We start from the raw sequence: 25,658 nt of genomic DNA, 5'->3' as shown, positions 1-25,658 counted from the left end.
ACTTTATATACACAAATCATTAATGTGCAGCTTGATGAATTTATTTTACACAAAGTGAACACACCTTGTGTGACTGGCACCCAGATCTCGAAAAGAAAATTACCAGTACCCTTTTAGTCCTAGATACCCCCTCATGTCTCCTTCCAGTTTTTACTACCTTCCCACCCAACCCCAAGGTAAACATTCTCTTGACTTTTTATTAGTTTTGTCTTTTGATTTTTGTATAAATGAAATCATACAGTATGTGCATGTATATTTAGTATTTTAAGTCTGTACTCCAAAATTTGTTTCAGGTCCTGTACAATGGGTTCACTGGTCGAAAAATCACATCACAAATTTTTATTGGTCCTACATATTACCAGCGTTTGAAGCATATGGTGGATGATAAGATTCATTCTCGTGCCAGGGGACCTATTCAGATCCTTAATAGACAGCCCATGGAGGGTAGATCTCGGTAAGAGAGCTGCATCACCATCATTGTTATTATTTATTTATTAAAAAAAAATGTTTATTTTTAAGAGTGGGGTTGGGGGGAGAGAGACAGAGAGGGGGGTTGGGACAGAGAGACCGTGAACCCCAAGCAGGCCTTGTATGAGGGGCTTGAACTGGTGAATGGTGAGATCATGACCTGATCCAAAATCAAGAGTCAAATGCTTAACCAACTGAGCCACCCAGGCTCTCCCATCGTTATTATTTTTTAATTTTTTTTTTTTTTCCAACGTTTATTTATTTTTGGGACAGAGAGAGACAGAGCATGAACGGGGGAGGGGCAGAGAGAGAGGGAGACACAGGATCGGAAACAGCTCCAGGCTCTGAGCCATCAGCCCAGAGCCCGACGCGGGGCTCGAACTCACGGACCGCGAGATCGTGACCTGGCTAAAGTCGGACGCTTAACCGACTGCGCCACCCAGGCGCCCCGACCATCGTTATTATTTTTAAAAAAATTATTTTGAGAGAGAGAGTGCAAGTTGGGGAGGGGCAGAGAGAGGGAGAATCTCAAGCAGGCTCCGCACTGTCAGGGCAGAGCCCGCACTGTCAACGCAGAGCCAGATGCAGGGCTTGAGTATTAATTAGCCTTTTTAAATGAAAACTGTCACTTACAAAAATAGACACAATGGTATAATGAAACCCCCATGTGCCTGTCTCTCCACTTCCATAATTAACAGTGGGATTTGTTACGTTCATCTCCCCATTCCTACCAACTCCTGATTATTTTTAAGCAAAGTCCAGATACCAATTTTTTCTGTAAATGTAGTTTAGCATAGATTTACAAAAGAGTGGTTCTCAAATTTCTTGGTTCCAGGACCTCAAAGAACTTTTAAGTTGTATTTATTGATGTTAATCATGTTAGAAGTTAAAACTAAGAATATTAATTTATTAAAAAATAACACTAATAAGCCCACTACATATTAACAGATAACATTTACAATTTTTTTAATTTTTTAAGTATTTGAGAGAAAGAGCCATTCACATTTGCACATGTGCATGTAGGGGAAGGGCAGAGAGAGGCAGAGAGAATCCTAAGCAGGTTTCATGCTGTTAGTGCAGAGCCTGACATGAGGCTTAGTCTCATGAACCATGAGATCATGACCTGAGCGGATATCAAGGGTCAGATGCTCAACCAATTGAGCCACCCAGGTGCCCCCAACAAATAATGGTTTTAATGGAAAATATATTTTCCAAATAAATTTAGTGTAATGAGTGACATTGGTTTACCTTTCTGCAAATCTTTTTAATGAGCTGATTTGCTAGAAGACAGCAGGATTCTTCTGTCTGCTTCTGCATTCAGTCCACTGCAGTATTTTATTTTTTATATTTAAGTATACAAGGAAAATCCTACTTCCCATAGATACGTGGTTGGAAAAGGGAGGAATATTTTAATAACATTTTCAGGTGACTTTGGATATTATGTTTTGATGCTACACCAAAATGAAAAGTTGTAGTTTCTTAAAGGCTAGTTGTAATGTAGAAGCCAACTCAGTGAATCTTTTGTATTCATTATATTAAAATCCACTGGCTTGTCTTGCACTTTGAGTGTATCTTTCACACATGTGTAATTTTGTAGCACCATAATTGGCTGTTTGGAAAATACTGGCTTATGTTGACATATTTATCCAAAAATAGTTCACATTTGTAGTGGCTTCACCAGTGTTATCAGAAGTCTTTTATTGGGACACTATTAAAGCCATAATGTTGAATAGAGGTTTTCTAAAATTCTAATTTTTGACTGAAAGATCAAAAGCTTAATCATTTTCAACAGATATTTAAAATTATTTTCCTTTAAGTGATAGGCATATTACTTTGTTCATTTTCCTAAAAATGTCTGCCAAATAGTTGGTGTTCTCAGTGTTGAATTAATATAATTGCTGTCAGCTCTTTTTTCAAGATGTACTCCCGTGGGAAAAGTGATTAGTTCAGAATCGTGCAAGTATTTTTCTTCAAGCATCCTCAGTATAGAAGTGCTTTAGAACTTACCATTAGGTCATAGAATATTAAAAATGTGTACTCTGAAAAGTCAAGGTTTAGTAAAACTCTTTAGTTTCATTAATGACATTCTTAAGTAAAACTGGCTTTTCCCTCCTCCCTTCACAGTGCTAGTACGTTTGGTTCCACTGCCTGGACTTGCGTTCAGCAGTTTTACTCTGTTTCTTTTGCAGCCGTCTCAGTGCAAATGTCAACACAGTGAAAGAAGTAAATATGCTGTATTATAAAAATAGTTTTCACCCTCACTGGGTCCACAGGCCACACCCAGACAACTTCTACTTGAAAAGATTAGAACACTAACCTAATCGCAGTATTTAGTTGACTCTTGAACAACACAGGTTTGAACTGTGCAGGCCTACTTATGCACGGATTTTGATGCAGTACTATAAATACTTTAACATTTTTTTCTTCTAGGTTTATTATAAGAATACATATGTAAAATATGTGCTAATTGTTATTCGTAAGTCTTCCAGTCAGCAGGTTATTAGTAAAGTGTTGAGAATCAGAAGTTCTATTTGACTATGATTTTTGACTATGGGGGGGAATCAGTGCCCCATACTCAGGTGTTGTTCAAGGGTCACCTCTACCTCAATATTCAGTGTCCAATGTTCAAATTTACCCGATTGAATAATTTTTAAAAAGGTTTGTTAATTTTAATCAGGAGAGAAGTCCGTGCTTTGCAGTTGATTGATCTAAAAAAAATTTTTTTTTAATGCTTACTTTTGAGAGAGAGAGACACAGAATCCTAAGCAGGCTTCAGTGTCCACGCTGTCAGCCCAGAGCCCGATGTGGGACTCGAACCCACAAACCGTGGGATCATTGACCTGAGCCAAAGTCGGTCACTTAACTCACTGAGCCACCCACGTGCCCCTAAAGCTTTTATTTTTTTAAGTCTATAGATTGCCTTCCAGCTTTTTTTCCTTGCAGTTTATTTGTTGAAGTAATTGGATTATTTGTCCTGGAGTGTTTTCTCACACGCTGGATTTTGCTGATTCCATTCTTGGGCTGTATATTCCTGTTTTTCTTGTAAACTGCTAATTAGATCTTGAGCTTTGATGATATGAAGGGGTGCATTCTTGTGCAGTAATACTGTATAGGTGGTATTGTAGATTTCTAGTATCTGGTTGTCTCTTAGTGATTTTAGCAGTTATTAATGATTGAAGCCCTTAATTTTATTTTGTCACTTAATAGTTGGAATAGTTCTGTAGAGAGAAATCTTGTTTCAACTGGTTACCTGGTGACATAGTTCCTAAAGGCATGATAAATGCTTCATTCTTTATCAGTTTTCAAAATAATGAGTTGTCTTTCATCCTCCAAAGTTGACCGATAAATTGTTTTTTTGGTAATATTAGAAAATCATTGGTTTTATGTATTTTGTACATTAGGAGTGTTAGGGAAACTGTCACCATCCACTTTTTGGCCATTTGAACAATGTATTTCATTTTACTTCCATATTGGGGAATCCTGTGATCATTCACCTCTTCTTTCCATTAGTTTTGCCAACATACATTTATCATTTCAGGCTTGATTGCCTGGGAGACTTATTCATGGAGAAACGGATTTGGAAAGTCAAGGTGGTGTTAGTAATAGAAAGTAAGTACAAAATAATCTGTTATTTGTTCCTTAACAGTGATGGTGGCCTGCGTTTTGGAGAAATGGAACGAGATTGTCAGATTGCCCATGGAGCAGCCCAGTTTTTAAGGGAAAGATTGTTCGAGGCATCAGATCCCTATCAGGTTCATGTTTGCAATCTTTGTGGAATAATGGCAATTGCTAACACGAGGACCCATACATATGAATGTCGGGGCTGTCGCAATAAAACTCAGGTGTGTAGACCTTACGGGCGGTTGATACTTTGTCTAGGATATAACCATGTTGGTCTAATCATCCAGGCAGGTTCAGTGTGGTGGAACAGATGGACATTTTCACAATTTTGATTAATACTTCCATAAGTTTTAAGTGAGAAAACAAGAAAAACCAGTATATCATCTTTTGGAAATGACTTGTACAAGGAATTTTAAACATTTTAAATTAGGGAGTTTTTAAAAAAAAAAAAAAACCTTTTGAGAAGGGCGAATATAAATATGTCTGACAGAAAGGCTGAAATACCAAAGCTGCTCAGGAGAAAACCATGAAAAAGCCAAGGCAGCAGGAGGAATGCTACCAGCCTACTCCCTTATTTCTACACTACCAAGCCCTTACAATTTTTTCTGGGGTAGGTAAATGGGGTCACTTCAAATATAGTTTTGCTAATTACCTTTTTTTCTTTCCCCCAGATTTCTTTGGTGCGAATGCCTTATGCGTGCAAACTGCTGTTTCAGGAACTTATGTCTATGAGTATTGCGCCTCGAATGATGAGCGTCTAGCTGTTTTAAAGAAGCCTCAAGATGCTTGTAAATACTTGTTTTTACAGTATGGCTTAAAACAAAAAAAAACCCAATGTACTGCATTGTGAGAGAAAGCATTTTATTGATTTTAATTACATGCATGTTTTTCTTCTGTAAATAGACAATAAATTTTTGTAGATAGTCTTGATGTGTTACCTTTATTTTGGATTTTCCTCTATGTAAAACCAGTGAATATAACTAAGCGTTAGTGGGTTGGATGAAAAGAAACTGGTTATTAGGCAAGCACTGGTTATTACAGCAAGTATCCAGGACTGTAGTTATCCAGGACTGCTGTTAGTGATGCAGACTAATATATTCTGCAGGTTTATAGGTCAGCACCTTCACCTATTCGAAAAAAGAAAAAGATGAAAATTAGAAAGTCAGCCACATCCATATCTGTAACTAATTTTCAGGTACTTTAGTGTTTTCCATATATGTGAGGATAAAGAATATATAAGTAACTATAAATGATATGGTGGCATGCTCTTTGGAATTTGGGCTGTGATTTTTGTTGTACCGGTCTATGCATAAGAGATGGGCCTTACTATAGAAGTGGAAGAGTTCGTTTCACAAATGAGCAAGTCGAGAGCTAGAGAGGCTTTCATTCAAAATTTCAGGTGGAGGATTAGTGGCAGAGCTGAGATATCACCTCGCTTTACACATCTTGGCCAAAGAGAATTCTGGCCAAACCATGCTCACTTAATACTTCCTCCTTCCATACCACAGGTGAGTGATCTGCACGGTGGGACAGATGCTGATAAATTTGTTATTTTTGGTTTAAGAGAGAGCCAGTTCGGACATCAGTCCACTAGAACTATGGAAATGTAAAGTAGCACCACTCTGACGCCACCAGGATATTGATGGTGAAGTGGATAGAGGCAGCTAGAGCTGGGTACTTGTCAGTATACTTCCTCTTCTGGCTTTTTCTTATAAAATCTCAAAGTGAAGAACCAGAATTGCCCACAATCGTTTACTTTTAAATGGAAGTTTAACGTAATAGTCACAACACCAAGGAAAAAATGCCACGTGGATAGAAAGTTAAGGGAAATAGAAGTGATTCCCTTCAAATTTGAGTTTTAACTCTTACATGTAAGATAAGGTGAAGCACCTAAGTCCTAACAGTAGTGTTCCATAGGCATCCAGATGTTGTTTTACAGCCACGTGCTCTACATTTTGGTAGCATGCTTTTGTGGATAACGAACATCCAAATTTCAGTAAGAGCTATGTCTGATGTTTTCATTCTTAGTTCTGTTATTAAACAAAAGCATTAGCCCTTTTTAAAGGGCCTTGGTTCTCTCCTTTTTAAACAAAAGCACGAGTTCTTTTTAAATGGTTGTAAGATTTGTTACTTACCTTTTCTCACTGGTATTTCATGTAAGGCATCAACCACTGTAATTTTTGCCGATGCTGAAGCCTGTCCTTGGGAATTGGATGCATGGCACTCATATTCTCCAGCATCTTCCTTACTGAGAGGAGATACCTGTGAAGGAGAAAGGATGTTTAGTTCCTCTGTGGCAGTCCTCTCTTTTCCCAGTGGCTTCAGCTCATTCTTTCTTAAGATGAATAGTAAAGAGACTGCTAGAAATAGCACCAGTACTGTGCTGGGGGACTGAGCTGCTCTTTGTGTTCTGCTAGGAGGATTCACGCTCTGAGGGCACACCATGGACAACTTCTGATCACCCTGCAGAGGTAAAGAGCTGTCCAACAGGTACACATACTAGTTTGAGGAAGACCTTGACAGAGTAAGTTCTATCTAGCAGTATCACACGTCAAGTTAAGTTAATAATTGATTAATGCTCGGGCCATTTAGTTTCCTGTGAGGATTTTGCTTTGAATTTCTTTCTTTTTTTTTTTTTTTTAATTTATATATGAAATTTATTGTCAAATTGGTTTCCATACAACACCCAGTGCTCATCCCAAAAGGTGCCCTCCTCAATACCCATCACCCACCCTCTCCTCCCTCCCACCCCCCATCAACCCTTAGTTTGTTCTCAGTTCTCAACAGTCTCTTATGCTTTGGCTCTCTCCCACTCTAACCTCTTTTTTTTTTTTTTCCTTCCCCTCCCCCATGGGTTCCTGTTAAGTTTCTCAGGATCCACATAAGAGTGAAACCATATGGTATCTGTCTTTCTCTGTATGGCTTATTTCACTTAGCATCACGCTCTCCAGTTCCATCCACGTTGCTACAAAAGGCCATATTTCATTTTTTCTCATTGCCACGTAGTATTCCATTGTGTATATAAACCACAACTTCTTTATCCATTCATCAGTTGATGGACATTTAGGCTCTTTCCATAATTTGGCTATTGTTGAGAGTGCTGCTATGAACATTGGGATACAAGTGCCCCTATGCATCAGTACTCCTGTGTCCCTTGGATAAATTCCTAGCAGTGCTATTGCTGGGTCATAGGGTAGGTCTATTTTTAATTTTCTGAGGAAGCTCCACACTGCTTTCCAGAGCGGCTGCACCAATTTGCATTCCCACCAACAGTGCAAGAGGGTTCCCGTGTCTCCACATCCTCTCCAGCATCTATAGTCTCCTGATTTGTCCATTTTGGCCACTCTGACTGGCGTGAGGTGATACCTGAGTGTGGTTTTGATTTGTATTTCCCTGATAAGGAGCGACGCTGAACATCTTTTCATGTGCCTGTTGGCCATCCGGATGTCTTCTTTAGAGAAGTGTCTATTCATGTTTTCTGCCCATTTCTTCACTGGGTTATTTGCTTTTCGGGTGTGGAGTTTGGTGAGCTCTTTATAGGTTTTGGATACTAGCCCTTTGTCCGATATGTCATTTGCAAATATCTTTTCCCATTCCGTTGGTTGCCTTTTAGTTTTGTTGGTTGTTTCCTTTGCTGTGCAGAAGCTTTTTCTCTTCATAAGGTCCCAGTAATTCACTTTTGCTTTTAATTCCCTTGCCTTTGGGGATGTGTCGAGTAAGAGATTGCTACGGCTGAGGTCAGAGAGGTCTTTTCCTGCTTTCTCCTGTAAGGTTTTGATGGTTTCCTGTCTCACATTCAGGTCCTTTATCCATTTTGAGTTTATTTTTGTGAATGGTGTGAGAAAGTGGTCTAGTTTCAACCTTCTGCATGTTGCTGTCCAGTTCTCCCAGCACCATTTGTTAAAGAGACTGTCTTTTTTCCATTGGATGTTCTTTCCTGCTTTGTCAAAGATTAGTTGGCCATACGTTTGTGGGTCTAGTTCTGGGGTTTCTATTCTATTCCATTGGTCTATGTGTCTGTTTTTGTGCCAATACCATGCTGTCTTGATGATGACAGCTTTGTAGTAGAGGCTAAAGTCTGGGATTGTGATGCCTCCTGCTTTGGTCTTCTTCTTCAAAATTACTTTGGCTATTCAGGGCCTTTTGTGGTTCCATATGAATTTTGGATTGCTTGTTCTAGTTTCGAGAAGAATGCTCGTGCAATTTTGATTGGGATTGCATTGAATGTGTAGATAGCTTTGGGTAGTATTGACATTTTGACAATATTTATTCTTCCAATCCATGAGCAGGGAATGTCTTTCCATTTCTTTAAATCTTCTTCAATTACCTTCATAAGCTTTCTATAGTTTTCAGCATACAGATCCTTTACATCTTTGGTTAGATTGATTCCTAGGTATTTTATGCTTCTTGGTGCAATTGTGAATGGGATCAGTTTCTTTATTTGTCTTTCTGTTGCTTCATTGTTAGTGTATAAGAATGCAACTGATTTCTGGGGCGCCTGGGTGGCGCAGTCGGTTAAGCGTCCGACTTCAGCCAGGTCACGATCTCACGGCTCGTGAGTTCGAGCCCCGCGTCGGGCTCTGGGCTGATGGCTCAGAGCCTGGAGCCTGTTTCTGATTCTGTGTCTCCCTCTCTCTCTGCCCCTCCCCCGTTCATGCTCTGTCTCTCTCTGTCCCAAAAATAAATAAAAACGTTGAAAAAAAAAAATTAAAAAAAAAAAAAAAAAAAAAAGAATGCAACTGATTTCTGTACATTGATTTTGTATCCTGCAACTTTGCTGAATTCATGTATCAGTTCTAGCAGACTTTTGGTGGAGTCTATCGGATTTTCCATGTATAATATCATGTCATCTGCAAAAAGCGAAAGCTTGACTTCATCTTTGCCAATTTGGATGCCTTTGATTTCCTTTTGTTGTCTGATTGCTGATGCTAGAACTTCCAGCACTATGTTAAACAACAGCGGTGAGAGTGGGCATCCCTGTCGTGTTCCTGATCTCAGGGAAAAAGCTCTCAGTTTTTCCCCGTTGAGGATGATGTTAGCTGTGGGCTTTTCATAAATGGCTTTTATGATCTTTAAGTATGTTCCTTCTATCCCGACTTTCTCAAGGGTTTTTATTAAGAAAGGGTGCTGGATTTTGTCAAAGGCCTTTTCTGCATCGATTGACAGGATCATATGGTTTTTCTCTTTTTTTTTGTTAATGTGATGTATCACGTTGATTGATTTGCGAATGTTGAACCAGCCCTGCATCCCAGGAATGAATCCCATTTGATCATGGTGAATAATTCTTTTTATATGCCGTTGAATTCGATTTGCTAGTATCTTATTGAGAATTTTTGCATCCATATTCATCAGGGATATTGGCCTGTAGTTCTTTTTACTGGGTCTCTGTCTGGTTTAGGAATCAAAGTAATACTGGCTTCATAGAATGAGTCTGGAAGTTTTCCTTCCCTTTCTATTTCTTGGAATAGCTTGAGAAGGATAGGTATTATCTCTGCTTTAAACGTCTGGTAGAACTCCCCTGGGAAGCCATCTGGTCCTGGACTCTTATTTGTTGGGAGATTTTTGATAACCGATTCAATTTCTTCGCTGGTTATGGGTCTGTTCAAGCTTTCTATTTCCTCCTGATTGAGTTTTGGAAGAGTGTGGGTGTTCAGGAATTTGTCCATTTCTTCCAGGTTGTCCAATTTGTTGGCATATAATTTTTCATAGTATTCCCTGATAATTGCTTGTATTTTTGAGGGAATGGTTGTAATAAATCCAATTTCATTCATGATTTTATCTATTTGGGTCATCTCCCTTTTCTTTTTGAGAAGCCTGGCTAGAGGTTTGTCAATTTTGTTTATTTTTTCAAAAAACCAACTCTTGGTTTCGTTGATCTGCTCTACAGTTTTTTTAGATTCTATATTGTTTATTTCTGCTCTGATCTTTATTATTTCTCTTCTTCTGCTGGGTTTAGGCTGCCTTTGCTGTTCTGCTTCTATTTCCTTTAGGTGTGCTGTTAGATTTTGTATTTAGGATTTTTCTTGTTTCTTGAGATAGACCTGGATTGCAATGTATTTTCCTCTCAGGGCTGCATTCGCCGCATCCCAAAGCATTTGGATTGTTGTATTTTCATTTTCGTTTGTTTCCATATATTTTTTAATTTCTTCTCTAATTGCCTGGTTGACCCACTCATTCGTTAGTAGGGTGTTCTTTAACCTCCATGCTTTTGGAGGTTTTCCAGACTTTTTTCTGTGGTTGATTTCAAGCTTCATAGCATTGTGGTCTGAAAGTATGCATGGTATGATTTCAATTCTTGTAAACTTATGAAGGGCTGTTTTGTGAGCCAGTATATGATCTATCTTGGAGAATGTTCCATGTTCACTCGAGAAGAAAGTATATTCTGTTGCTTTGGGATGCAGAGTTCTAAATATATCTGTCAAGTCCATCTGATCCATCTTTCTTTTTTTTTTAAAGTAAGCTCTAGCCCACCATGGGGCTTGATCTCACAACCCGGAGATCAAGAGTCACATACTCTACTGACTCAGCCAGTCAGGCGCCCCTGCTTTGAATTCTTAAGAGAAAAAATTAGTTCTCATTTATTTGTTGGTTATTTCCAAAACATTCAAACAACCTCAACTTTTTTTTTTTTTTTCCTTTTTAGTTACCTCTGAAAGAGGAATAGCAGGCTCCTAGTAGGGCCATTGCAAAGACGGTGGCAGGGCAAATTCTTTCAGCCTGGGCAGGACATCTGGCACCTTTGCCAGGTTTGCAGTGTCTAATCCTAAGAATGAAATCCTTGCCCGTTCTTTGTACTCACCAGCACCCAGCCAGTGACTTCATGCTTTTCTGGGCCACCCCGTGTCTGAATAGCCAGGTTGTCCCGGTCACCAGGCAAGAGTTCTGTCCTTTGAACTCCATAGTTACCCCTTTTTACCTGCAAAAACAAAAGGAAATACTGTTGGGCTTTCTGCATTGATCTATCAGCTTGGAACATGATCAACATTCTTAGAATTGTACAGGGCATACATCAGACTTTCTAACTGGATTAAACCCAGCAATTTCCATATTACCCTTTCCTTAATACTTACATATAGATCTTCTTTTATTTCCTCCTGTAAGTTTCCCTCTAAGTTTATATTTTTTATTATTTTTATTTTTTTTAACATTTATTTATTTTTGAGACACAGAGACAGAGCATGAATGGGGGAAGGTCAGAGAGAGGGAGACACAGAATCTGAAACAGGCTCCAGGCTCTGAGCTGTCAGCACAGAGCCCGACGCAGCGCTCGAACTCACGGACTGCGAGATCATGACCTGAGCCGAAGTCAGACGCCCAACCGACTGAGCCACCCAGGCGCCCCTATATTTTATTTTTTAATGTTTATTTTTGGGGAGAGACAGAGCGTGAGCGGGGGAGGGGCAGAGAGAGAGGGAGACATAGAATCTGAAGCAGGCTCCAGACTCTGAGCTGTCAAGACCAGAGCCCGATGTAGGGCTAGAATTTGGGAACAGTGAGATCATGACCTGAGCCAAGATGGCCATTTGACTGAGCCATCTGGTGCCCCTTTGTATTTTAAATTATTTTTCTGCATGCTTGGGGGCAATACACACCGTCATACTTTCCTGCCACTGGCTACCATCATTCACTCATGCCCTCATAAATTCTGTTTTTCTTTGCTGAGTTTTTTCTTCCTTGCCACACCATGTTTGACAAACTGTGTCACCAAGTGCTAGGTCTGATTCTTGGGACCTTATACAAGAGCCCAGGTCCTGCAACCACTACAGAAATGGAAAATCAGTCGAGTCCAAAGCCAATATCATTCCTTTTGTTCTGAGGGCCAAGGGTTCATCAAATGGTTTACTAAAGACCTGACAAAAGCTGCCTACCCCCGTGTGTGTCATGGTGAGAACAGGGATGGGTTAAGAAGACATGCACCTTGGTTTGAGGGCAATAATGAACACTGTCCTAATTTTCCCCCTCCTGAACTGTGTTCATTATATAAACTCTGGAAAATACATAAAAATATATGGAAAAGTAAAATTTACTTATAACCCTTCTGTGCATATAGATTTAGCATAAATTTGGAGAAGTGGAATTGCTTGAGTCACAGAATACAAATATTTTAAGGTGTATGATAATGATGGGTTTAAAAAATCACACAGATACATGAAGTAATGTTTGTTTATTCCATCCCAGGCCACCTTTAAGAGCTAGCTTGATGTTACTACCTCTAGTTAGAAAAAAGGATCTACAATTTCACAGGTAGCTTTCATTTTTTTCTTTTATAATTAAGCAAATTCTAAGCCAAAAAAGACCACCTTACAGTACGAACCCTCCACATTAGTGCCGCTGTTCTCCTGCGTGATCCCACGCTTACCACGTGCTGTCACTCTGGTCTCGACTTCAAACCTACTCTTTTTCTGTGGTGTGACACCAGGGCCAGGGCTCTGAAAACCACGAGGAACCTAGGCCAACTCCTACTCTAAAAAGTATCTAGCATTACTGATTCGTAATGCCTGGATTTTGCTTGTTTGCTTTCCCCCCCCCTTGGATTTCCCCATATTGCGACTCTTAGAGAAAACCAGGTATCTTAGTGTTTTTCACATATAAGCGCTAGAAAGACAAAACAGATGAACAGGCATCTTTTTTCCTTCCGTTTCTCAAGTAGCTGGCAAAACAGTTCATGCTAGTGCAGATTTTTTTGTTTTTGTGCAGATTTTGAAATATTTAAAAATGGCTTTAATAATGGTGTAAGTATTAATTTGATTTAATGGCCAAAGTAATAGATCTCTGGTCTTTACTGAATTTTAGGATTCTTTAAGAGCTTTGTGTGTGACCAGAGCAAAAAAACACTACTGCCTGAATTACTGAATCTCCACAACTAACCTGTTGGTCCTCAAAGTATGTCACTCTTAGGGAGAGTGTTCTGTGAGGAAACCTGGTTCACTACGTACAGACAAATTGTTCTTGTTAAGTATTGGATTAGAAAATGAATGTTTAACGGAACTCATATTTTAATATATTGTAAAAAGGTACACACCACATAGAAAACCTGTAGAAATGTCAAGAATTACTACATAGTGAATTTTTTATATGGCATACTCCCCTGCTCCCTTATGTAAGGGGAGTTCACTGATAAATGTGTTCCCTAATTTGGGGGGGAAAAAAGTATGCAGGCTGAAAAAAGTGGCTTCTAAAACAATTCTACAGATGTGCAATAGGCTGGAAGTGCTTCAGAGTTTGACCCTTAGAAATCTAGGCACAAAAAACTGGCTAGCAGTCCTGCTCACCATAAAGGGTCAGCTAGGAGAGAATCAGGAAGACCCAGGAAGTCCTTTCAGCGCCCTCTGCTTGGATTTTAGTTGCAACAACGTCTTCCTGAATCCTATTGCAGATAAGCAATTAATAATAAAAAAGTGCCAATGACTTTGGAAGTAGGGTGGATTAGTCTGATTCTTACAGGTTAATACATTTTGAAGCTTCACTGAATTTCAGGGAACCATTAAAGGACATTTATGCAGTACGGAACATATTTGCTGTGCCTTTTTGGTGAAGTTTCTGAAGAGGTTTATGATGAAATAAATACATGTCTGTTGAAACTTTCAGATCTCCAGCCACTGTAACCCATTAAAGACAAAATGTCTAGGAAAAAAATATTTGTAATATGTGAGAAAGTTGGTCATTATCTCTCATGTACAAAAAGCCACAGACTAATAATAACAACCCAACAGAAAAATGGGTAAAGGAGGCGGGGGGGGGGGGGGGGGGCGCCTGGGTGGCTCAGTTGATTAAGTGATGGACTTCGGCTCAGGTCATGATCTCACGGTTTGTGAGTCTGACCCGCACATCAGGCTGTGTGCTAACAGCATAGAGCATGCTTTGGATCCTCTATCCCCCACTCCCCTGCCCCTCCCCTGCTCACGCTCACTCTCTCAAAAATAAAAAATGGGTAAAGGATATTTGAACAGGCAATTCATATAAAACACAAACATGAAAATATTCTCTTCAAAGTATGTAAAGACCTTATATATAAAATATATAAAGACCAAAAAACAATGCAATTAAAACTGGGCAGAAGACATGACCAGACATTTCTCTAAAAAAGACATCCAGATGGCCAACAGACACATGAAAATGTGCTCAACATCACTCATAAGGGAAATGCAAATCAAAACCACAATGATACCACTTCACACCTGTCAGAATGGCTAAAATCAAAACAGCAAGAAACAAGTGTTGACGATGTGGATAAAAAGGAATACTCATGCACTGTTGGTGGGAACACAAACTGGTGCAGCCACTATGGAAAACAGTATGGAAGTTCCTCAAAAAGTTAAAAATAGAACTACCCTATGATCCAGTAATTGCACTGATTATTAACCCAAAAAATACAGAATGCTAATTCAAAGGGATACACGCACCTTTATGTTTACAGCAGCAATATGTGCAACAGCCAAATTATAGAAGCAGCCCAAGTGTCCATTATTAAATGGTTAAAGATGATGGGGTATACATACACAATGGAGTATTATTATTCAACCATACAAAGAATGCAATCTTGCCATTTGCAATAACATAAAGCTAAAGAGTATAATGCTAAGTGAAATAAGTCAGAGAAAGACAAACACCATACAATTTCACTCATATGTGGAATTTAAGAAACCAAAGGGGGAAAAAAAGACAAATCAACAAACAGACTCTTAACTACAGGGAACAGTTACCAGAGGGGAGGTGGAGGAGAAGATGGTTGAAATAGGTGATGGGGATTAAGGAGTGCACTTGTGAGGAACACTGGGTGATGTGTGGAATTGCTGAATCACTATATTGTGCACCTGAAACTAATAGAACACTGTTTACGGTAATGAAAATAAAACAAATATTTAAAAAAATTGTAGAACCACAAAAATATTTAAATACTACAATGTGAAAGGGACATCTGGATGGTTCAGTTGGTTCAGTGTCCAATTCTTGATTTTGGCTCAGGTCATGATCCCAGGGAGTGTCCAGCTCCACACTGAGCATGGAGCCTGCTTGGGATTCTCTCTCTCTCTCTCTCTCTCTCTCTCCTCTCTCTCTCTCTCCCTTTCCCCAGCTTGTGCTCTCTCTCAAAACAAAAAACAAAGCCCACAAAACTACAGTGTGAAAAAAAATATTCTCAATGTAGTCAAGGAAATCAAAGCAATAATGAAAGGAATTCTTTTACCCATCATTAACAAAAATTAAAAAGTGGGTGCCTGGGTGGCTCGGTTGGGTGAGCGTCCAACTCTTGATTTCAGCTCAGATCATGTCCCAGGGTCGTGGGATTGAGCCCCATGTTGGGCTGCGTACCAAGCATGGAGCCTGCTTGGGATTCTCTCTCTCCCCCTCTCCCCGTCTTGCACTCTTTCTCTCTAAAATAGAAAATAATAATAATAAAAAAAAGTAGGGCAATATTCAGTGCTGGTAAGGATGCAGGAAAATGGCACCCATCCCTACTGGGGGAGTGTGAACTACTACAATCTATTTAGAAAGTAATCTGACATTGTCTATTAACACTAGCATTAAATCTTTTGACATACTTAGTCATGTATCTTTTGGGGGGACTCTATCCTATCGGGGCAGGGGGAAGGACTTACATATAGGATATATATAGACTCATGTTTAAGATTGCATTATTTAACGTGGTCACAAATTGGAAACCACAGAAACAATACAGGAATGATTTAGTAATTACGGAGATCCATACTTGGAATATCTTGTTGTTGCTGAGAAGCAGACCTAGAGGGATGCCCACAAAGTATTTACTGAGAAAAGCAAATTTCAGAGTAATATGCTCACTATATTCCTACCTCACTCCATATACTGAGGATATGTGGGTGTATGTATGGGCACAAGTGAGGGTATAGAAAGATAAAAACCAGGGCAGTTCACACTGGTTATTTTAGGGAGTGGAAGGAAAAAGGGAGATTTTGAACTCTCTTTTTACATCTTTGGAGAGCTTCTCCTTATTACCATTACCACTTATTATTTAAAAAAAATTTTTTTAATGTTTATTTTTGAGAGAGAGAGAGAGAGAACATGTGCGAGGCAGAGGAGAGGCAAAGAGAGGGAGACAGAGGATCCAAAGCGAGCTCCACACTGACAGCAGAGAATGAACTGCGAGACCATGCATGACCTGAGCCGAAGTCACTTAACTGACTGAGCCACCTAGGCACCCCCTTACTGTTTTTAATTAAAAAAAAAATATTCTAGGTTTTGCAAGCCCAAATCTGGAGAAATCTCAAGGCAGGAAAAGAAATGAATAGAGAGCCTCAGTCTCAGAAACTCCCAGTGTTTGGAAGGAATTCTAGATGATTTATCTTCTCTGTAAGCACCATCTCTCTGACTTACCTGGGTTAAGGCTATTTCAGCCTGAAATATGGCTATTTCAGTTCATTTCCCCATATCAAAATATTGCTCCTGGAATGTTTGTAGGCTGGAGGTTTGTGAAAAAGTATGGGGCTTGTTAATATCATATGATAAATACAGGGCAGAAAAGTACAGACTGTTCACTGGGCTGTGGCAGCCACAAGAGGTACTACTTGAGTGTCTGGAGAGCAGCAGGCTTGTTCTGTCAGCTCTGCTCTTGCTGAGAATTCTTGAGCAAGAAAGACATGCTACCTTCTTTGAACTTCAGCTTAACAACTGAGATTCTAATATTCGTTTATAATAAAAAATCACTTCTATGCTTAAATTGAATTTGAATGTGACCTTTTTTGCTTGTATTCTTAACAGTCTGGTTACAGGGAGAGTGGGGAAAAAATGGCCTATTTAAGTTTTTGTGTCGGTGACATGGCCCATAGAAGTATATTCTGCATTGGGATCTGGAATATACAAAAGAAAAGTTGTATGAAATGACACCCCTACTAAATGTGATCGATGTGCCTTAAGATATTTTCTGTTCTTCTTTTTATTTTTAAAGAATCTGGGGCACCTGGGTGTCTTGGCCGAGTGTCTGACTTTGGCTCAGGTCATGATCTCACAGTTCGTGAGTTCGAGCTGTGTATCGGGCTCTGTGCTGACATCTCAGAGCCTGGAGCCTGCTTCAGATTCTGTGTCTTCCTCTCTCTCTGCCCATCCCTTTCTTGTGCTCTCTCTCTCTCTCAAAAAATAAATACACATTAAGAAAGAAAAGAAAAGAAAAAAGAAAAGAAAAGAAAAGAAAAGAAAAGAAAAGAAAAGAAAAGAAAAAAGAAAGAGAGCAAGCAAGCAAGCAAGCAACCACACTGAGAGAAAAAAGTTAAAAAAGAATCTGTTGGTTGTGATCCCTAACATTGAACTGAACACTCACTGATGGGTCACGGCCTAAAAAAACATTGCTTTAGGTCATGCATGTGGCAAATTACATTAAGAAGGTACAGAAAATTCAGCAGAGCCTGGCAGCTGGGGTTTTGCTTGTTTCTGGCAAGTCTCCTCTGCCCCCCACCTCCAGCCACAAATCCTCAGGGAAGCCCATGGGCTCTGCTCCATATTATCCCAAAAGCTTAAAGGAAAAGATTCCAAGGCAGATTTATTCCCCTGGTATGTATGTATGTTAGCTGGGGTGGGGCAGAGCAAGGACTGAGGAAATCATTCTCTGCCAAGATTTGTCAATAAGGTCATAGACTCCAGACACTTGGGTCACCCTGGCTTCTCGTTGTATAATCCCTAGAGAACTGCAAGAGAGCTTTTTATGGATACTCTTTGGAAAAGTTGTTCCTCTGCTTCTCCACCCTCTGAACAAAGCCTCCAAATAAGCAACGAGGAGCAGCAGCAGCTTTGTCAGGAGGCGCACATCCACTGGCTGCATTTTTGCTCTTCACTGCTTGCTCCTTGCTCCCCTTCCAAAAAGAAATTTATGGAGGTATAATTTTATTATTCTCTTCAACAGAAGTTTCAGCTGTAAAAGTTAGTTGTAATGTAGCTGGTGGTGTCTCTGCCCACCCCCACTCCCAGGCACTTTTTGGAATCACCCTTCCCTCCCAACCGGATGGTTCCCTTGTGGTGGTGGTGGTGGGGGGTGATGCACCCCTCTGGCCACCTGGGGGAGCCAGAGGGCAGCAGGTGACCCGACCTGAGTCCTTCAATGGGATTTACAATGCAGCAGGGAGAGGGGGAGCCCTTTCTTTCCTCTGGAGTCTTCAAGCTGTGATAATAACATGAGCTTGGAGCTGCCAGTGACAATGCGGCCTAAGGTGTGGAAGAAGCTTCTTGAGGTAAAAGAAAAAAAATGAGACCAATACACTGAGAGCGAAGAGTCCTGACCACTTGCGTACCTGGATCTAGCTGTCCCAGAGGCTGGAATCACCACTCCTCACCCTCCCTTTTTCTTTCTTTTTTTTTTTTTTTTTTTTAATTTTTTTTTTTTTCAACGTTTATTTATTTTTGGGACAGAGAGAGACAGAGCATGAACGGGGGAGGGGCAGAGAGAGAGGGAGACACAGAATCAGAAACAGGCTCCAGGCTCTGAGCCATCAGCCCAGAGCCTGACGCGGGGCTTGAACTCACGGACTGCAAGATCGTGACCTGGCTGAAGTCAGACGCTTAACCGACTGCGCCACCCAGGCGCCCCACCCTCCCTTTTTCTTGCCCAAAGTAGTTTGAAGTGAGTTTCTACAACTTGCAGCATAAAGAGTTCTGACCACAGGAGCCACAATCCGCCTGGAATTCTAGAAGTTGATCCTCTGGTCAGATACCAGCAAACAAAATAATCAAGAGAGACCACCTTAGAGCTTGCTGGAGAAGTAAACCAGCCAAAAAGGAGTATCTGGTTATACCTTTTTACTTAAACTAGATTTCCTTTTTGTTGGCACAAGTTTGATGATATTTACTCCATAGTGCTGTCGTGAGGCTTAACTGAGGCAAAATGCACAAAAAGGGACATAACGAAAAATAACGTACAGTATAACTGTGAAGTATTATTTGATCTGGCAAATGAGTATTTTCTTTTGCCTTCTACAGACTTGCTGAGAATATGCTGTCCTTCAAATGTGAAGACAATTACACAAGATAATGCCACTTGAAGAGATATATTTCCAGGAACAGTAGCTACCATCAACTGAATTCTAGCTATGTATCTGATAACAAGCCAAGTAATTTTACCTGCATTACTCTATGCAACCTTTACAGAAATTATATGCTGCCTTCACCAGACAGGAGGAAACTGAGGTTTAAAGCACTCATTCTCATTCTAGGCGATTTTTCCCCCAGGAGACATTTCCCACAACTTCGGGGAGGGTGCTATTGGCATTTGGTAGATAGGGGGTCAGGGATGATGCACAGGGCAGCCCCCACAACAAAGAATCATCTGGTTCAAAATGTTAATACTGCTCAGGCTAAGAAAGCCCAGGCTTAGAACTCCAACAACCTGGTTAAGAGACTCACATCCTTACCCACTATGCTATACTATCTCCGATGGGAACACACACACTCATGCTCACACTCACACATGCACACACTCAGAGGGTGGGTTAGTGTGTTCAGCATTATAGTCTTCTAGTTCCTAAGGCTCCCTTCTCAGGCAATGATCACAAAAGCAGAGACTATTTTTGAGGTCAGTAAAATTGTTCAACAGAGCCAGGCGATGTGTCTGCAAGATGGCCACAAGGCTTCACCACATTTGAGGAGCTGCAGGGAATAGAAGAGGCCAAAGGTTTTAGATTACTGCCATCATTGCACAGTGAGAGGGGAGACTGTCAGTCGAGGATGTCTTCCTGAAATCTGTGTCACTGACCTTGTTCCAGATGAGGACAGGGGTTGGGATTCCGATGACCTCACAGCTCAAGTACACCTGGGCGCCAGTGATATTCCAGATGTCCTTGGGAGGTGTCACAATGGAAGGACCTACAAGAGAGGACACAAAGCCAAACCCGTCTTTTTAAACAGTCTTTTAACATCAGTCAGCATGCTAGCCAGTAAGTCCTTGATTATGTTTATGAGGCTGTCCCTTCTGTGCATTATCTAGACAAATTTCAAAGATCAGACTGGTTTCCCCCTGCGACCAGCATGATTTTAAGCTCTGCTCTGGAAATGCATACATCTAAATAAAAAAATCATTAGGATGAATGATTGTAAATTTATTATTTACAAAATTTTCTACTCCCTCAAATCATGTTTAGTGGTTTAAATTTACCAGTTGTTGATGAATAAAGAAATTGTGGTTTATATACACAATGGAGTACTACGTGGCAATGAGAAAGAATGAAAATGGCCCTTTGTAGCAACGTGGATGGAACTGGAGAGTGTGATGCTAAGTGAAATAAGCCATACAGAGAAAGACAGATACCATATGGTTTCACTCTTATGTGGATCCTGAGAAACTTAACAGAAACCCATGGGGGAGGGGAAGGAAAAAAAAAAAAAAAGAGGTTAGAGTGGAAGAGAGCCAAAGCATAAGAGACTCTTAAAAACTGAGAAATGGGGCGCCTGGGTGGCGCAGTCGGTTAAGCGACCAACTTCAGCCAGGTCACGATCTCGCGGTCCGTGAGTTCGAGCCCCGCGTCGGGCTCTGGGCTGATGGCTCGGAGCCTGGAGCCTGCTTCAGATTCTGTGTCTCCCTCTCTCTCTGCCCCTCCCCCGTTCATGCTCTGTCTCTCTCTGTCCCAAAAATAAATAAACGTTGAAAAACTGAGAACTGAGGGTTGATGGGGGGTGGGGGGGTGGGAGGGTAGGTGATGGGCATTGAAGAGGGCATCTTTTGGGATGAGCACTGGGTGTTGTATGGAAACCAATTTGACAATAGATTTTGTATATTAAAAAAAAATAAACACTTTATACTAAAAGATAAAAAAAATAAATTTACCAGTTGTTTTGCATTATCTGGGATATTCCAAAATAATTAAGTTCAGTTCCAAAATGTTTAATGTTTTTCCTTTTTGTTTATCAGAATTTCTATATTTTTTTGGTGGAGAGGGCAATACCCAACCACTCCTTAGGTAATGAAAGAAAAAAATCTAAGAAGATATTTGAAAAGATGCTGAGCACCCAGAAAAGATGGCAGTCCCTGTTTTAAGAAGCTTAGGGTCTAAGATTGACAAATCAAAGTGATCAGGCAGGAATGGATCTTCCTTCTGCCTGATGGATCTGTCTTCATCTAAGACAAAAATGTAGAGTGCTGTGTGCCCTGGAGACTGCAAAGGTACTTCTGAACAGAAGCGGCCTGGGTATCCAGGGAGAAGGTAGAAAGGTCTTTCTTCTCAGTTGGGGGATGCAGTGGATAAAACAGCAGCAGTGACAGGTCTCTTGTGTGTGACCAGGACACCCAAGGAGATAGCTCTTTCCCAGAGTTCTAAGTGTCTAGCTCCTGGGCAAGGGGGCATTGGCAAGTGGGGGACCTGTCAAGGCACTGCCTAAAAGCCTCAACAGGTATGAGGCCGACCACACAGGGAGAGCCTAAGTGATATCTTCCCTTCCCCACCTCTGCCAATTCTGAAACACATCTCTAGGGCTTCTGTATCAGATCTATCCCCTCCGGTAATTACACAGGACCACCAACAATGGTATACATCCTTTTTGTTCCTAAAGACATCCTTGGGCCAGCAAAAACTATGGCCCATGGGCCAAGCCTGGCCTGCCACTTGATTTTGCACAGGTCCTAAGAGGTCTTTGTGTTTTTAAATGGTTGGTGGGGGGAAAAATTTGTGAAAATTAAAAGAGCTTCACATGTCAGTGTCTATAAATTAAGATTTATTGGAACACAGTCATGCCTAGAATCTGGCAATTGTGGCCAGGGTTGTATGGCCTAAAACATTGACAATCTGGGCCTTTATGGAAGAAGTGCTGATACCTGCTCCAATCAGCCAAGCAATACCTAAGTAAGATGCCACAGGAAAGTCTCAGGACTCCAATCCTTTACACATCACCTGGACCTGATGCAAGTAACCCCACCTGCTGGTCCAGCTCTGAAATGCAACACTTTTGAAACCAACAGAGAGAGCTGGGCTCGCTTACTGCTCCTTGGGGAGTGGGGGGCAGCTCCCCAGCATCTGCTGTAGAAGAGGCTCGCACACCTGCTTCTTAGTGGGTTGTACTTAATTAATATTTCACTTCTGCTAATTAAGAATGCCAGGCTGTGGGCACAGGGACCTTCAGAGAGATTAGGGTCAGTCCACAGAACAGGGAGGCAGAGCTGGGAGCCTGCCCTCCCTGCCACCTCGGCCCCTTCCCAGGTATGACAGCACACTTCTCAAGAACCAAAGCCGGCCCGTCCTCAATGCTCACTGCTGGTTCTTGAATGAATGAGTTAATCGTCCCCTCTGAATTTCAGCTCTCCACTTCCTTGGGTCCTCCAGCCAAATAAAATGTCTAACTATAGGGTCATCTTGCATCAGTGTCCTGGGAAAGGGACAACTTCCCCTCTAGGCCTGGAAAATTTTCTGGCATAATCAGCATTCAAAGGACACGAAGTCTCCCCTTTTGCAACAGGCTATTTCCAGCACGCTAATAATTTCTTGAAACAGAAAGGAAATGACTCCAGCACAGAAGATTTTTCCCACTCATCTCAAGTATTAGATGCTGATTTTTTTCTAATCCCTTGGGGTATTTTTATTTTTTCCCCCTTTGTAAGAATGTGCAAAACAATCAAAGTTTTGAAAGCTCTAAATATATTTTGTGCTTCCTCTCCTCTAAATCTTAGGTCTGAAGAGGAAGCATCTATCGTGGCCTGGGGTCTTGGCTTTTCTGTTGCAATGTGGATGTGGGGAGCACGGCAGTGTGTGTTTATGTATGTTTCTGGCTCTGTCTCCAATGCTTCCTAGTCTGACTGAACCAACACGGGACCCCGCAAAGGGCTGGGCTGGGCCCGACCCCATCTCAGGCTTCCTCCAGGGGCTTGGAGACCAGAGAACCGGATCTGGCTGGAATGTGAACTACTTTCGCTCACCTCTCTGAGGACTTCCATGTGGCTCTGTCCTCCTTCCCACACACAGACTTGTCAGGATGACCTCAAAGCTCAGGGGATCCCAAGAGATTGTTCTGAAAAGAATACTCCAGTGTTCAGCATTGTGGAGGGGCTTGGGAACAAAGCTGCCTCTCATGTATTAAAACCACACAAGGAACAGAAGACGTTTTTTATTGTGAGGTCTCAGAGCCTCAGCCTTGCAACAAACCACTTATCTTAACTTGCATCCATCTCCTTAGAGTCACATCTTTGTCAGGGGGGCACATTCTGGAATGCCCGTGGAAGAATTCCAGCCTGATTTTCTGTCACAGACCTTGAAGACATGCTCTGAAGTCTTCCTATGGCATAATTTTTAAACTAAGATACTCTTAGTTTTCATATAGTCCAATTTATTACATTTCCTTTTATGATTAGTACTTTATGTGCCATGTTAAAAAGAATTTCTTTCCCAGCCCAAAGTCACAAAGATCTCTCCTGTTTTCCCATTTTCTTCTACAAGCTTTATGGTTTTACCTTTCACATTTAGGTCTGTGGTCTATCCTGAATTAATTTTTGTGGATGTTATAACATAGAGGTCAAAGTTCACACCCCCTCACCCTGCAAGGACATCAACTGCTTTGGCATTATTTCTTGAAAAGCCCATCCTGGGGCGCCTGGGTGGCTCAGTCGGTTGGGCGTCCGACTTCGGCTCAGGTCATGATCTCGTGGTCCGTGAGTTCGAGCCCCGCGTCGGGCTCTGGGCTGACAGCTCAGAGCCTGGAGCCTGTTTCGGATTCTGTGTCTCCCTCTCTCTCTGCCCCTCCCCTGCTCATGCTCTGTCTCTCTCTGTCTCAAAAATAAATAAATGTTAAAAAAAAAAAAAGAAAAGGCCATCCTTTTCTTAGTGAATCATAATGATAAATTCATTCATTGTATATGTGTGGACTACTTCTGGATTCTTTATTCTGTTCCTTTGGTCTATGTGTCTATCCGTGCACCAATGACTATGGTATAATTTAGAAAAGTGTTCAAACTATAATACTGAATAGAGGGCAGATCGATTATACCCATCCATCTCCAATCTTCTCCTTATTCCAAGAAGAATAAGGAATTCCACTTCAGGAAGAGCAAGAATTCTTTCCAAATATCTGAAGCCAGGAATACTTTGAATCAGAGCCATTGCTACACAGTTCAAGATTAGGACAAATCATGCTGTGGGTTCCTCTTTCTCTCTCCCAACCCTAAAATACATATTAGGAATGAGGTGAATGGGCTGAGTCAATATTCGGACGGTTCGAAGAACATAAATGATCTCATCAATTCTGCTACCAGGCTATCTCAAGAATCCTACATATCCTGTATGTATAGAATCCACAAATTCTGTATTACTCACTGAATCAGCTGAGTTGATGGAGCAGAGGAGCAGAGGGGCCATTAGGACCAGTTTGCTGCACCACATTTACAAAAACCTTTGGCTATTTCATATGTCCTTGAACAAATGGCAGATTCAATAACACAATGAAAACTTTAATAAACAATATTTAACCTGGAAAGTGCTGACCTATAGAATGGCATTCAGAGTTTGATATGTAGTGTCTTGCAAAGCAAAGTCAGATCAATGAACAATTAGACTAATACTCAAGATATCAACCAAACTCCTGGAGTAGGTGGAGGCAGGCTGGCTTCAATCTGACTTCCCGAGTTGGAAGAATCCATGGTTTCAGATTCTTCCTGTTTACTCTGTTCGGTGCTGATACCCACTGGGTCACCTACTTACTAAACTCCTGGTTCTTTGCCACTCACTGGTCTGGAAATTCCCTCAGAGTATGAAGAGAGAGTGGACAAACTCGTGATGAAGGCAGAATACAGCAGCATTATAGAAAAATGAGTGATGATGATACATTGTGAAAAACAGTGAGAAAGAGACTTAATGGTGACCCATAGGGACACCAAGTGGACAGGTTTTGTACGGAAGTGAAGGGATGGTGAAAACATTTTGGGCTAATACGATGGCAGATCCAACAACACTTTACTCCCCTCCTCCGAACTAAAGAACCATCATTCCATATATTCTACCGATAAGCAATTTCACTGCCAACAATCCTCTTGAATTGCAGGTCTATCATGCAACTCAATTCCTGAAGGTTCTGTTCTACCTCAGGAGAAAGCTCAGTGAAATGACTCTACCAAGTAGCTTCTCTTTCCACTCTGCCTTTTTTCCAAGAGTCCAAAGAAGATCCAGAATTTATTTCTGTTTTTCAGGGTAAAGGAAGTTTTAGTTCACTCTGAGCTTGTTTTCAGGCTTTTGAGCTTTCTGCTCAAAATCAGTTCTCAAGGCTGGGCCAAGGGTAACAACGTTACTGTGTAAATCATGCTCAGTGTTTGGATTCCATTTAAAGCAAGTTGCAGAATATTTAAATGTATAGGGACCAACACCAGGATAGGCTCAATTATTTATTTATCCTTGCCTTTGTTCCAGTAAGCACTTCAGGCTGCTCAAACATCTGTCTAGCAAACATCCTGTACCTAGAATTATTGAATGCCCCCACCTGTCTCCTCCCCTTCCCCGCCCTGGCCAACCCCAGGCGGGAGCCAAGCCGCCCAAAGGGCTGCCCAGTGGCTGGCATGAGGAGTCCACCCCAAGGCTTTCTCACCTCAGAGACACATATCTGTCTCAGATGACTGGGCCCAAACCAGGCTACTCCATTTTCCG

The 25,658-nt window shown here is 41.1% G+C and overlaps 2 protein-coding genes across 3 annotated transcripts in view; one reads left to right on the top strand and one right to left on the bottom strand.

The window, feature by feature from the left end:
- POLR2B (RNA polymerase II subunit B) overlaps positions 1-5,015 on the top strand; it is a 43,176-nt gene extending 38,161 nt beyond the window's left edge. For both annotated transcript variants that reach the window (XM_086704970.1, XM_025921316.2), the window contains exons 24-26: positions 294-454; positions 4,115-4,310; positions 4,761-5,015. In XM_086704970.1, coding sequence (XP_086561096.1) covers positions 294-454; positions 4,115-4,310; positions 4,761-4,850 — 447 coding nt within the window. In that variant the 3' untranslated portion in view covers positions 4,851-5,015. The remainder of the gene's footprint in view (positions 1-293; positions 455-4,114; positions 4,311-4,760) is intronic.
- The window catches only part of IGFBP7 (insulin like growth factor binding protein 7), a 77,103-nt gene continuing 56,374 nt past the window's right edge, over positions 4,930-25,658 (bottom strand). The window contains exons 2-5 of the mRNA XM_025922122.2: positions 19,802-19,911; positions 10,889-11,005; positions 6,225-6,351; positions 4,930-5,216 (exon numbers count right to left, since the gene is read on the bottom strand). Coding sequence (XP_025777907.2) covers positions 5,197-5,216; positions 6,225-6,351; positions 10,889-11,005; positions 19,802-19,911 — 374 coding nt within the window. The 3' untranslated portion in view covers positions 4,930-5,196. The remainder of the gene's footprint in view (positions 5,217-6,224; positions 6,352-10,888; positions 11,006-19,801; positions 19,912-25,658) is intronic.

Source organism: Puma concolor, chromosome B1 (genome assembly GCF_028749965.1).
Source record: "Puma concolor isolate L17-30 chromosome B1, mPumCon1.1.hap2, whole genome shotgun sequence".
In the NCBI taxonomy this organism is placed as follows: Eukaryota; Metazoa; Chordata; class Mammalia; order Carnivora; family Felidae; genus Puma; species Puma concolor.
This window is presented reverse-complemented; position numbering and strand designations above follow the sequence as displayed.